Source organism: Bidens hawaiensis, unplaced genomic scaffold (assembly GCF_021521415.1).
Source record: "Bidens hawaiensis isolate Kalapana, Puna unplaced genomic scaffold, B.hawaiensis_p1.1 tig00003244_1, whole genome shotgun sequence".
NCBI classification, from domain to species: domain Eukaryota; kingdom Viridiplantae; phylum Streptophyta; class Magnoliopsida; order Asterales; family Asteraceae; genus Bidens; species Bidens hawaiensis.
Genome location: NW_027491178.1, coordinates 2,105,144 through 2,120,192, shown reverse-complemented (window position 1 = coordinate 2,120,192; position 15,049 = coordinate 2,105,144). Strand labels below are relative to the sequence as shown.

At 35.6% G+C, this 15,049-nt stretch overlaps 1 protein-coding gene across 1 annotated transcript; it reads left to right on the top strand.

Moving 5' to 3' along the window:
* Positions 1-5,920: 5,920 nt before the first annotated feature.
* On the top strand, positions 5,921-7,677 carry LOC143622837 (large ribosomal subunit protein eL37x-like). The gene is made up of 4 exons (XM_077093878.1): positions 5,921-5,984; positions 6,069-6,204; positions 7,258-7,359; positions 7,484-7,677. Exons 1-4 carry the CDS (start codon positions 5,982-5,984, stop codon positions 7,528-7,530), a joined length of 288 nt encoding a protein of 95 aa, XP_076949993.1. The 5' UTR covers positions 5,921-5,981; the 3' UTR covers positions 7,531-7,677.
* The last annotated feature ends 7,372 nt before the right edge of the window (positions 7,678-15,049 follow it).

Sequence of the window (15,049 nt, the reverse complement as noted above, 5' to 3'; positions counted from 1 at the left end):
GCTGGTTTCTCTCAATGGCACTACCTTCTTCTTCATGTTGCGTTGTGTCGAAAACGTTGGGTGCTTTTTTGAAGCATAAAACGTCCCAAAATGTCAGGGGAAGGTGGCGGTGTTCCCCGACGTTTTGGGACAAAACGCGCCCCAAAACATTGGACAACAGATGGCCTAAGACCATATGTAGTGGGAAAATGGCCAAAACGCCATTCTCCCTCTATATTAGCCGGTTTATCTCCTTAACCCGTCTTCCTCTTTATGTTGCGTTGTGTAGAAAATGTTGGGTCTTTTTAATGCTCAACACGCCCCAAAATGCCAGGGAGGTGTTCCCCAGCTTTTCCGCACCCAAAAACGTTAGACTACGGGTCGCCTAATACACCTTTAAGATTCACCATTTCTGTTATTTAAAAAGGCTTAGGTTATTCAAACACCATATAGCTTATTTGGACACTAAGCGCGTCTATACGACTCGTATATGGGCTATACGAGTCGTTAGGTGCAAAAGTATGTCCTTTTGTGCCTGAGTATGTTAGATGTTGTCCTCTTGTATCGTATAGCCCATATACGAGCCGTATAGGGCTATATGACTCGTATAACCTTTTTTTTAATTACTTTAAAAACACAAAATATTGAAAATAACAGCCGAGTTGATTATAGAATAAAAACACGTAATTTAGGGCATGTTTGGGATTGAGTTTGAAAAAAGCCTATTGGCTTATGGGCTTTTTCGAAAAGCTATTTTGAAAAACCAGAATTTTAGTCTTTTGGAAAACTGTTTTTTTAACCCTTTCAAAAAGCTAAAATAAGAAACTTTTTTGGGATTGCCAAACACATTTAAACTTTTTGGCTTTTTGAAAACATAAATAAGCCAATAAGTTTTTGCAAACACACTCTCAAACATGCTTTTAAAAGTACATATTTTGCTCCATACTAATCAAATAACCTACGAACAGCATGAGCGTTTCGAAGTACCTGCTTTTTAGATGTCGTCATATGATCCGTTCTGGTTGAAATCTATACGAGTTATCTAAGCTTTTGAACTATAGTTGTTATACGAGTCGTATATACCTTATACGACTCTATCTATACGGGTCGTAAAGATCCTATACAACTCATATATGTTAAATGTTATTTGTGAGTCTATAAGAGATAGTAAGCCTATACGACTCGTATAGGGGCCATACGGCCCGTATAAGCAGAAAAAGCTGTCACAATATTCATTCCGTACATCTGTCAGGCATGTAAGGGCTATACGAGTCGTATAACCCATATACAAAGACGGTTAACACCTTCATTTATTTTAGAGAAATCTGCATTTCTCTCCCTGGTTTATATCGTCGTTCGACAGGTTAACCACTGAAAAAGATTTTGTGAAATATGGACCACTGTGAAATTTGGGCGGGTCAGTCTGTGCCCATCTGTTAAATATTTTCGTTAAAGGCCGTTGAGTTGAAGGGTATTTTAGACTTTTTACAAATATAAATTTGGCCGGTCACATCTGTGCCCCTCTGGTAGTTATTTTTTTTAAAGCTTGAAAAAACCAGCTTGCCGGGAAAAATGACAGTCCGACCACCGGGTATTATCTTCTTCCTCCTTCCTCCATACTCTTCCCCCTTCTCCATCTCTCCTTCCTCCCTCTTTCCTTCCTTCGTTTCTTACCCAACACCATCACCTACATTTTCCCCATAATTTCCCCACTATCTATATATATACACCACACCATCACCATCACCATCACCATCACCATCACCAACACCATCACCGCCATAAACAACACCATCACCGACGCCATCTCCATCGCAATCTCCATCTCCATCACCAACACCGACCCACGCCGCCGCTACCGACGCCGAGCCGCCATCCCCATCCACATCCGACGCCGCCATCCACCGCCGTACAATGGTTTTCGTGATCGTTATTCGGTTCAACTATTTAATCGGAGCCCCACTTGCATTGAGTCTCCGAATCCGGTTTCGAATTCGGAGAATTTCCGTCCGTGTTGTTGTTAATGTCGCCGGTCAAGCCCGGTTGGCGTTCCGTAGAACGTGAAATATCGACCCGCTTCTCCTACCGTAGTGTTCGGGGTCGGGGTCGGCGCGTAAAATCCCGAAGATTATAATTCGGGTGTTTTGATATATGTGTTTATGTATTGTGTTTATGTATTGTGTTTATGTTTTGTGTATGTGTTTATGTGTTTATGTATTGTGTAATATATATAAAAGAATGGTTGCGTTCATTGTGTGTTCGGGCTCGGGTTTGGGGATAACTAAAAATCGAGTCGGTTCGGTGTTTTCGGGCGTATAGTTTACTAAAAACGACCCGTTTTGTCATTTTTGAGCTAAAATTACAATAAAAAACGACCCGTTTCGTCGATTTTGAGATAAAATCACAATAAAAAACGACCCGTTTCGTCGTTTTTGAGCTAAAATTACAATAAAAAACGACCCGTTTCGTCGATTTTGAGCTAAAATTACAATAAAAAACGAGCCGTTTCGTCGTTTTTTAGTGAACAGTTCACTAAAAAACGAGCCGTTTCGTCGTTTTTGAATGAAAAGTTTACTAAAAAACGAGCCGTTTCGTCGTTTTTGAACGAAAAGTTTACTAAAAAACGGCCGTTTCGTCGCTTTTGGACGAAAAGTTTAATAAAAAACGAGCGGTTTCGCCGTTTTTTTTTTGAAAAGTTTACTAAAAAACGAGCGGTTTCGTCATTTTTTAGTGAAAAGTTTACTAAAAAACTAGTCGTTTCGTCGTTTTCGAAAGAAAAGTTTACTAAAAAACGGCCCGTTTCGTCGTTTTTGAACGACAGGTTCACTAAAAAACGAGTTGTTTCGTCGTTTTTGAACGAAAAGTTTACTAAAAAACGTTTCGTCGTTTTCGGACGAAAAGTTTGCTAAAAAACAAACTGTTTCGCCGTTTTTTTGTGAAAAGTTTACTAAAAAACGAGCAGTTTCGTCGTTTTTAGTGAAAAGTTTACTAAAAAACTAGTCGTTACGTCGTTTTTGAACGAAAAGTTTACTAAAAAACGGCCCGTTTCGTCGTTTTTGAACGATAAGTTCACTAAAAAACGAGCCGTTTCGTCGTTTTTGAACGAAAAGTTTACTAAAAACGAGCCGTTTCGTCGTTTTTGAACTAAAAGTTTACTAAAAAACTGTCCGTTTCGTCGTTTTTGAACCAAAAGTTTACTAAAAAACGAGCCGTTTCGTCGTTTTTGAACCAAAAGTTTACTAAAAAACGGCCAATTTCGTCCTTTTTGGACAAAAAGTTTACTAAAAAACGAGCGGTTTCGTCGTTTTTTAGTGAAAAGTTTATTAAAAAACTAGTCGTTTCGTCGTTTTTGAACGAAAAGTTTACTAAAAAACGTATCGTTTCGCGTTTTTGAACCAAAAGTTTACTAAAAAACGAGCCGTTTCGTCGTTTTTGAACGAAAAGTTTACTAAAAAACGAGCTGTTTCGTCGTTTTCGGACGATAAGTTCACTAAAAAACGAGTCGTTTCGTTGTTTAAAAAAACGTTTTAAAAAGAGACCGACTCGTTTGATTTTTTAGAAAAAAATGGCCGTTTAAAAAAAAACAATCCTTGTAATATACAGAATATATACAGAATATATATATATACAAGAAACATGCATATATATATAGTTTCAATTCAAATGCTTAATATATATTACATATTGTGTAGTTTTATTAAATGTTAGTTCAGTTCAATTGGTTGGTCTTGTGTGTTATTAAACTAGGGGTCGGGGGTTTGAACCCCACCCTTTACACGAATTCTTGGTATTTAGTTTTAGGATTAATTATAGGCTCAGGGGTAAATCGGTAAATTCAATGTTTTTTGGTCAGCCAACTCACAGTCAACTGACGGCAAGGAGACAGACTGACCCGCCCAAATATCACAATGGTCCAAAGTTCGCAAAATCTTTCGCCATTGTGTCTTACGTTTTAGGTCATTATTTTATACGTATTCACCATTGTGTTTTACGTTTCAAGTTATTGAGTAACATGTGTTAATGGCGAAAAAAGACACAATGATGTTCGAAAATACACAATGACGAAAAAAGACACAATGATAATCGAAAAGACACAATGGTGTGCGAAAAAACACAAAGAAGAAAAAAGACACACTGACGAAAAAAGACACAATGATAATCGAAAAGACACAATGGTGTGCGAAAAGACACAATGAAGAAAAAAGACACAATGACGAAAAAGACACAATGATAAGCGAAAAGACACAATTGTGTGCGAAAAGACACAATGCCGAAAAAAGACACAATTATAAGCGAAAAGACACAATGGCGAAAAAAGACACAATTATAAGCGAAAAGACACAATGGTGTGCGAAAATACCCAATGACGAAAAAATACACAATGATAAGCGAAAAGACACAATGGTGTGCGAAAAAAGACACAATTATAAGCGAAAAGACACAATGGTGTGCGAAAAGACACAATGACGAAAAAAAGACACAATGATAAGCGAAAAGACACAATGGTGTGTGAAAAGACACAATGACAAAATAGACACAATAATAAGCGAAAAAACACAATGGTGTGCGAAAAGACACAATGGTGTGCGAAAAAAGACACAATTATAAGCGAAAAGACACAATGGTGTGCGAAAAGGCACAATGAAGAAAAAAACACAATGATAAGCGAAAAAGACACAATGGTGTGCGAAAAGACACAATGACGTGATTTTTGTTTTAAATTTTATATAACAAAAATCATACTCATATTAAAGATAAAAAACGCTTGTTATTATGATGAATTTTTTTTTAAAAAAAATTTATACGAAAAAGTTATAAACGTTCTAAAATGATGGGGGTATTAACATGTGTCTTGCATGTGGAGAGAGAAAATGTGTACAATTACCTCTATACCCTTTTTCTTTTGGTCCCCACTTGACACATGTCAATTATTTATGGCTTCTCACACTTTTCATTTTTGTTACCCTTTGTCGAATAACTTGACCCATATATTTTATACCATTGATCAATTTCTAGAGGTAGACAATTTTAAACAAATAAATAAAATTTGAAGATAAAACACTTATTATTAATAAATAAAAATTGAAGATAAAACACTTATTATTAAAAAAAGTAAAAGTTTACTACTAACTTGTTAATAAATTAATAGAAATAAACTAGTTTAATTGTTAACCTTATAGATTATTCTTGAAATACACACATACTAGCTAACACACACAATATTACATATTTTTCTACCAACATTATTAATATAGAATCCAAACAACATGATCTTCATGTAAGAAATGGCAAACACGAACACTTCCTGATTTTACGTTAAGCATTTGAAACATCAAATGTTTCGGGTTTCATCTAGCGGTGTCAATAAGGCAAACAACCACCATGTCCATTTTTACACCATCCAAACTCACCGTAGAAACCGCATACACTCGAGTTCCAAGAATTTTTTGGCAATAAAAGACTGCGTACGTGTAGTTTTGCTTATGGCAAACCACAACATTATTTCCACTTAGCTTTTTAACCATTTTGATTTTGTTTTGTACCAATGTGCTTTTTTCACCATTAATTACCTCAGTCAAAATCGTTTTTACTTTTGGATTTAATTTTGTAGTAGTGAAGTCGTTCATTGATTCTAAATTTCTAATGAAGTCGCACAATTGTTTCATTGTCTTTCAATTGTCTCTAGTTTTTTGACACTTCAAGTCTGCTAGTGGTGCACAAATCGGTTAATCAGGTTGGGTACTAACCGGTTTTATGACAAGAAACCCCTACTCGGTATAACCGACCGGTTAACACTGTACAGCCACCTCAAGCCCACACGCGTGGAAAAAACCCTATTGGGCTATTTAGCCTAAAACAAACCATTCCCATTTAAAAAGAGGCCCAAATCAGAAAATAGAAAAGCCCATCACGTTAAAAACATAAAACCCTAATTTCACACTTTCACATAACATTCACCCTTCTTCTTCTTCTTCTTCTTCTTCATCAATCTATCTGCAGAAATGGTAAATCCTTCTTCATACATTCAATTCATTCAAAAACTAATCAATTCATAGTACTAATTTGAACTCTGTATCTATGAATCGAAGGGTAAAGGAACAGGAAGCTTCGGTAAACGAAGGAACAAAACACACACACTCTGTGTAAGGTGTGGACGCCGAAGCTTCCATCTCCAGAAGAGCCGATGCTCCGCCTGTGCTTATCCTGCAGCTCGCTTCAGAAAATGTAATATTTAATCTCTTTTTATTGATTGATTGATTGATTAAATGTGCTGTAATTGTTGCCCTAATTTGATATAATTGGTCATATTGTCCGGTTCAGTCTGCTTTGGCCGGTTTATATAGCATATAAAATTAGATCTGCATTTCTGTATAATGTTTGGTTAAAACTGTAATCGGTTCGGGTGTTTCGGTTGTTTTTTTAATATATTTACGGCTATTATGATGTGTTTTTAGTTGTATTAGTTTATGATTCGGTTAACATTTGTGGAATTTAAATACTTGGTGTATGATCTCGGTAGTTGGTGTTTGGCTGATTGTTTTCTGAGTTTGTTAATCGGGATACGATATGTTGCTATTATTATTATAATATAAAGATCATGTTTACTTGCTTAATTTTGGTTAGGAGTATTTTGTAATTAAAAAGCTTGGACTGATACAAAATTCATTTTCCTATTATGAAATGCATATTACATCTGATTCGGTGATTAAGAAACTCACTCAAAACATTATTAACCAAACTCCAACTGCCTTCGCACATTGAGTATTTGAATTCCATAAATGTTAAATGGATAATGGATTCATATAGTTCTAAGCAACTCATATTGGACACATGTTGAAAACCGACATACAACTAAATCAGCGATGTTTGGAAAACGGGGTTTACGGTTTAACTTTCTCGGTAAACTGAACATGCCACAATAATAAATTTTGGTGTGTATAAAATGTTACGAGTACAAAGCATATTAGTGTTTGCCCAAATTATTTGGAGACCCACAGCAAAATTTGAGGCCTGTTTTTTTTTCAGAAATGTAATAGTTTTGTTGTTCAACCTCATAACCACTATCAATAGTTCTCTCTTATAATGTGGCACCTTGTTTTATTTAGTTACTGAGTATATTATAACTCAGTGTCACTGCATGCTTTTTATTGGTAATCAACTATCTAAATGAGATTATTGTCCGAGCAAGAAATTGGCTGTGTGGTTTATGTTTCTTTATCATTTGTCTAAAAGGATATTTAATTATTTTATTATTTTTTAATCTTTTTAATGCTTCAGATAACTGGAGCGAGAAGGCAATCAGAAGGAAGACTACAGGTACGGGTCGTATGCGTTACCTTCGCAATGTTCCCCGCAGGTTCAAAACCAACTTCAGGGAAGGTAAGCTGTAAAATAAAACTGTTGTTCCTGTATTTTTAATTTTTGATATATAATATTATATTGTTGATAAACTTTAGAACCGTAAGTTGAACCGAATATAACAAGATTTGATTTTGTTAAACAGGCACTCAAGCAAAACCAAGGACCATAGGAGCTGTTTCCAGTGCTTAGAGAAGTGAAAATTTTCTAGTTTATATGGTCTAAGAACCAATCTTGGGATTTTTGTGTGTTTACCGTAGCTTCTTATATCATTTTTGTTATTTATGAGCACTAAAAAAGTTAATTCGTATTTTATATGGCAAAGCTTCTCTTTCTATTCATCAGTGTGTAGAGAGAGGTACACAATTTTTAAAGCACAGGTTTTGGAGAGTAAAGCAAACCAGATCTAGTTTTGGTCAACAATGTAAAGGACCGGGTAGGTTCGAGGGCTTGACCTGTTTGCTTTCGCTTTTTGACAGGTTGACGTGGAACCAATTTTGGTTTGGTTCATGTGTTTGTCCCGTTTTCTTTTTGGAACTGGAACCGATCGGTACTGGCAGTCTTCTGGGTTAGGTCCGGAACTGGGTTTTTTTGTACACCTTTATTAGTGCATATATTTTCAATAGTAAAATTGTTTTTAGAACTTGTTTGTTAGCTGTATTAAAGTGACCAAAATATGTGGGCTTGAGGTGGCTTTACAGTGTTAATTTCAGTTTGTCATCCCAATTAAAAATTAAGTCATGTTCAAATCCATTAGCATTGGTTTTATGTTACCCTAATCATATAAGAGTGTATCCCAGGCCGATGCGGAGAAGAGATCTTAATATAGCTTGTTAACGTGCTATGATATAGGTGACGTTACGTGGAGGGCCTAGCCAGTTGCTCTATAATAAGTTTTGTTATATGGTAGGAAGTAATGACATATGTTTATAAATAATCATATATCTGTACATATTTTAAACTTGGGGCCTTAACAATCAAATGTCAAAAATTTAAGATTATTTACCAACACTATTGAACTGGACCCAAAGCAAGTTTTGGAGGTTTCCCACTAAAAAAATAGTCCACCCTCATAATATATAGAGCTTTAATCAAGACAACGACAAATACTAACAAATATTTATTTAATTTGAAACAGAAAACGTTTATTGATTTGACATCCTAAACGATCATAATACACGAATGATAGAATCCACCTTGCATCATGACAAAACGCGAGCATTGTTTAACTTATCCTGTTTAAAATGACCCTCAAACTCCTTTATCTCAAATCAAGTTTGGATAATTTGATTGGAAAAAAAATGGAAAATTCCTAAAATGTCTATATTACAACTTAAGTCAAGACTTCGATCATTTGAACAAAAACTTCTCAAAATATCCATTGTATATACGGTTGGCTCCTCCCTTAAATCAAAGTTAGGCGCCGTTTTTCTCTTTAAAAATGATGGCCGACGGTATAAAAGTATAGCGACGGTATAAAAGTATGGCTGACGGCATAAAAAGGTGGATCAATTCCAATAAAATTAATTGAATTAAATTAAGTTTTATTTTAAATATTATAAAATAAAATCTTATTAAATTTTCTTTTATAACTTTTAATAAATAAGGTTTTAATTTTCGAATTACCGTTGTGAACCACTTACTTTTATTTATGTGTGGGCGTAAATTTTACTCATATATAATTGTATATATATTCGTACATAGTTTCATGAAAACACTTAATATATTACCACCCAAATACATGCTTTTCATTTTATTTTGTTGTTATTTAATATTTATTAACAAACAAAGCATTTATTTCCTTCCGTTAGTCCACTTTTTGACGTATTTTTGTTTATTATTATATATAAATCTTATATTTTGAGTTTCTTTTATAAATGTTAAAATATAGCATTTTAATAACTTTCGACTGGTATATCCGAAATTTTATAAAACGGTAAATTTTAAAAAGATAGAAAAGAAAAACAGAAAAAAGAGTAACAATATTCAAATTAGAAATATCACACTTAAAGTCAGCCGTACATATATAAGGTTACCCTCACATATATAAAGTTGGACCTCAATTATAAACTTATCTAAAAGACACGTGGCTTCTACCCGTTGGATTAAGTATACCGTTGTCTAACAATAAATAAGAGAGGAGCTGACGGTAGAGGTGTTCAAAAAAACCGGTTATAGAACCGGTTTTGTCGGTTTAACCGAAAACCGGTTAATAGAAAAACCGGTTATTAAAAAACCGGTTAGACCGGTTATTGAACCGCCGGTTAGTACTTCGGTTACTCATTCGTGGACAAAAACCGGTTATTGAACCGGTTAGTAAAAAAACCGGTTAAATTTAAAAACCGGTTATTAAAAAACCGGTTAACCTAAAAACCGGTTAACCGGTTAACGGTCAAAAACCGGTTAACCTAAAAACCGGTTAACCGGTTTTTAGGTTAACCGGTTTTTGACCGTTATAAAACGGCCATATGACCGTTTGGGTCCTTTTTTGCTCGTTTTTTCTTGATTTCTAGCCGTTTTTTTTAACATTTTACCCCCACAAACAACTATATATAGTTTAGGTTGGGTAGGTTAGCTCACACTCGATTATACAACTCTACTAGCTCTAAACGTTTATTTCATACGCGATTATTTTGTTATCTCACACTCAATTATACCACATTACCACTCCATACGCTCTTATTTCGTAGTCGTTTATTTCATACTCGTACTCGTTTATTTCATACTCGACTCACTGCACCAGCTATAGAGATGTCGATTTGCTACAAGGATTACTTGAACTCTTTAGATATGGCACAACATCAACGCTCACTCGAGGGGGAAATGGAGTATGAAGCGGGCTTGTATGAAAACGAGGTCAATGAAGGACACACTCAACCAATGACCGATGAAGAAGCCGCGTACGACGATTACCTAAGAAATAGCTCGGGATCGGGTAGCGAAGAAAATTAGTTAAAGAAACAGCAAACATGGAGGCAAATCATGAGTAAGAAACAGCAAGTTGTTCATGTAATCGTGTCTAAGCATTCTTTTTCCTAATATGTGCTCTTATTTACTTGTTGATTTGGATTTTTCTAATTTAGTTAAAGAAACAGCAAACATGGAGGCAAATCATGAACAAACTGCGATTGGGAACAACAGGAGCATCTGCTAGTTCACGATTTAATGTTTGTATTTTTGAGTTAAATCATGAACAACAGTTCTTGGCAGAGATTTCTTCAGTGTTAATGATTTAATGTTTGTATTTTTGAGTTACGAATATGCGATAACGATTTAATGTTTGTATTTTTAATGTAAAAACTATAAATGAAAGTTACGTGTTTTTAATCTTTGGTTTGTTGAAAACACATTCACCAACACACACTCATACTCATCTTCCAAGCAAAGAACCCTAACAACGAAAACAAAGAATGGCTTCGGTCAGTCCGTTTTGCCTTGTAGTTACCGGTTTGCCTTGTAGTTACCGGTTTGTTTATACTGTAAAAAAATAATGGTCTTCATTAAGTACAAAATATAAAAAACAAATATTCGTATTTGAAACCGCGAAATTTAAAAAAAAAAAAAAACCGGTTAATAAAAAAAACCGGTTAATAAAAAAACCGGTTTATTAACCGGTTCTAACCGGTTTCTAAACCGGTCCTAACCGGTTAGACCGGTTAGGGTTTTGACAGAAAAAAACCGGTTATTAACCGGTCCGGTTATTAACCGAACAGGTTTTTTTCCGGGCCAAATAAAACCGGTCCGGTTAATAACCGAACCGGTTTTTTTAAAAAAACCGGTTTGTGCACCTCTAGCCTACGGTAAATAAGATGGACATTTTTGGGAAACTTTAGTCAAATGGACAAAACCTTGATGTCCTTTAAAAGAACGGTCATTATGAGAATTTTTCCGAAAAAAATGTGTTACTGGTGACATTATAATCATATGTAAGTATTTTATTTTTGTACTTTCTATAATCATATTTTCAGAAAAAGAAAAAAAACTAATTGGATGTATCTAAGAATTATTGTTAGGGTGCGGCTCTATTTACAGACAAATTAAATTACATTTCTATAAGTTATGCATAAGACCGTCGGTAACACATTCCCAGATTCCCTTATGTTTACATGTGTGCCCAGGAAACCCGATATATAGATGAGGCAACACAAAATATAATAAAACTAGATTTATATATGAGCCCACAAGTCTTAATGGCCGATGTGGCCACGTAGGCAACACATATAAATAAAATATCTTTATATATGTGTACACAGTTGTTTTGGACAAAAATCTGCTAATGATAATTTATCCAAATCTGTTATGTGAGGTTTAGTGCTAAATTGATAACAATGATAACAACGAATATATGAACGAAATTGAGATGAACACAGCGATTTGATCACTAGGGAAAAAACCCTTGATTACGATAATCTTCCTTCGGTCAAAACTTAACAAGGTAATCTTTGGTCGAATTGCTTCGGTCAATGATTAACGAGGTAACCTTTGGTCGGATAGTACGCAATTATAGTAATCTCCGGCACAAAAAACCCCCGGACGGTGAAAACTATCACCGTCAAGTTTATTAATGACAAAAAAGGGTTAAAATGGTGGAGTTTATTATCAAAGAGTACAAAATATCTAAGTGTGTGTGTGTGTATAAACTGCTAGAGAGAGTTCTTGAGAGAGTTTCTGAATGTGTGCAGCCGTCAATGAGTGTATCTATGTGTGTCCCCTAATATTGATCATAAACTCAATATAAATGATAAAAGAAAATAACAACCATCTCCTATTTTTAAGGAACTACTCCACTAGCTGCTCCCATAACTTTGACCACGTGCATAAAGAAGTCTTGTAGCGAAAGTTTAGACAGACTTGGTCATACAGCCGTTATACATAGCTCTGGAACTCTTCGGGAGGATAACTGATCCAGACAACTCTTCAAGGATAACATATCCTCAGTACTCAGTTATTTGTGACTCAACAAGAAGTCCTATAAATCCGCCACTTCTCCCACTAACTTAGTCTTCAGCTTTGACCACGTGTTGCAGGTTCCTTGTAGCAAAATATATGGTAGACCAGGTCCTGGAGCCGTTATATTTATCAAATATAAGACTACACATAATAAACAGTCGTTAGTAAATAATAAATACTGAGAATCCTTGATCCTGACATGATCTGACTAAGAATAACTGATCCAGACATATGTCAGGATAACGTATCCACAGTGTCAAATTTCCGTTCCCTAACAATTGACCCCAAAATGGCGGTTGTGAAAAGATCACAGCTGTCATTTTGCCTTTGAATTCAAACTTCCTGCAAAAACAGATGAGATTTGACAAGCTAGATAAAATTATCAAATATCTATAGAGTTTCCTTGGGAACATCCCTTCCGGCTATATATCCAACTTCTCTTATGTAACAACGTGAAAATTTCGAGTTCAAAGTATCAACTTTCCAAAGTCTAGGGACTAAAATTGTCAAATTCCAAACCCCAGGGTTTAAATTGAAAATTCTGATTTCCTGACCCATCGCGCTACGCGATGAGTCAGAGGAGAGCCCCATCGCGTACCGCGATGGGGTACCTGACACATATTGACACGTGGCACTGGTTATCGCCACGTGTCACCACGTGGCAACACTGCTGCCACGTGGCGCTGTGCCTGCCACGTGTCGACATGTGGCAGGTCTACGCAGTGAGTCAGCAGACCTATATCGCGATACGCGATAGGTCTGCTCAGGGACCCATCGCGTATCGCGATGGGGACCAATTTCAATTCTATAAATAGCAAGGTCCGGGTTTCACATTTTGCACACCAAAACACAGCTCTCATTCCTCTCTCTAACATCTCACTACATCCCGACAATCGTATACTCGATCCACCTCGAAATCCGTGCTATAATTTATCGTAAAGCGTGTCCCGAACCTTCATTTGTGTACCAACGTTTCCTTGAAGTTTGTGCCACCCTCCACCCATATACCAAGAAGGTGTTTGTCTTTATGGCGATGAGTCTCGATGAGCGTGCCATCGTGTGTTGAATATTGGCGTTCGTTGATTTGATTGAGTGGCAAAGCTGCATCGGAGTGCTGCTCAAGTCCCTAGAGTTTCTATATGCCACTAAGGTTAGGCGTAATAATGAATTCAATATAATTCAATATTATATTAAAGGCTTAAGCCTTAAGTCGAGGTTATACTCGATACCTCGATAAAAGAAAAAGAAAAGATAACATAACAAAGAAATGAATAAAAGAATAAATATTGAATATTGTAATTACATATATATGTGTGTAAGTATATATGTATATATAATCTTTGTTATGAAAACATTAGTTAATGAATAATGAGTATTCTTAAATAATAAAAGAAAATGATTACGTTTCTTGGAGAAGAAGAAACGTCGGGTTTTGAATATAAATTAAAGGTTTATAATTTAATTTTAAACTAAAGGTTTTCAAGTAAAAGAAAATGAAGTAAAGGTTCATCGAGGATTGAGATATAAGACTAAAGGTCTTAAGCCGGATCGTGTATCCGACTAACAAAAAGTTATACTCGTACATCGTACTATAGGTGCGAGATAACAAAGAAGAGGGAAAGACCCTTGGACAGTGTATTGAAGTTGATCCAAAAGAGAAGGCTATACTCGTACTATAGGTGCGAGATAGCAAGGGAAAGACCCTTGGACAGTGAGTGAAGCCGATCGTAAAGCGAGAAGGTGAATACGCCCCAAAACTTTTACTTATTTTAAAATGAGTCAACTTGTTTTGTGAAATTGTTTACAAAGAACTACGTGTTCCTAAAACCGTTATAAATAAAGGGTATGAACCTAGCCCTCAGGCTGTGGTATACGTATGTCTGGATCCTTACATAGGTGGTACTATGCGATGTATGGGCATGATCGCACCACCCTTGGTCGTAGGATGCTCTCCTGCAGGGAGTACGACCGTTGTGTATATTTACGGGTACTTAACTAAGTCGAATGTTGCGGTGTTTGCTGAGGTGACCTAGAGTAGAGGCTCATATTTATGATGTGTTATTTGACTTTGTTATTCCTAAGCCACGTTGGGCCGAGGCAGGCGTAGTCTCGAGGGGTAATAAAGTAAAAGAAATATTTTTGCGTCAGCGTGTTCACCAGCATTCGTTGCTGACGTATTTTATTACATTTTGCAGGTGAACAAAGTTAGAGTTTGAAAATGACGAAGTACTAATATCCGATGGCTCGGATTCATTTTTGTATAATTTTAATATGGTGGTTTGTAAACATAAAACAAGTAATCTTTTGTTAACAACTTTAAACGGGTATTTTATAATTCCCGTCTTTTGATTGTATAAATTACACTTTCGATCCTTAAAGGTTTATAAGTCTTCCGCAAAATAACGCAACTCTGAATTATTTACAAACACGATACCAACTTACGGGTCGCACTCCTAGGCCTTAGATGGGGGTGTGACATCTTATTCTCTCTGCACATCATAAACAGCTAGTAACTCTCACTTAACCCGGATGGATGGTCTATCTTTCGCATGATGAAGTCCAGGTTAAAAATTTTTGATAAGTCCTTGCGGCTTATTTTAATTAATATATACATCTATTGACTATCTACTTGTTGTTTATTTTGAAAATTTTGTTAGATATAGCTTTAACATTATTGATAGTTTGGCAAACAGTTTCAAGTAAAAGATTTTTAGGATAAAAGATCCTTATGAAAATAGTTTAGAATAGAACATCCTTAGGA

Excerpts from the sequence above, each read along its gene's own strand:
- LOC143622837 (XM_077093878.1), top strand. Across the intron at positions 6,205-7,257 it reads TGCAGCTCGCTTCAGAAAAT|ATAACTGGAGCGAGAAGGCA; the intron begins GTAATATTTAAT and ends TTAATGCTTCAG. Across the intron at positions 7,360-7,483 it reads CAAAACCAACTTCAGGGAAG|GCACTCAAGCAAAACCAAGG; the intron begins GTAAGCTGTAAA and ends TTTGTTAAACAG.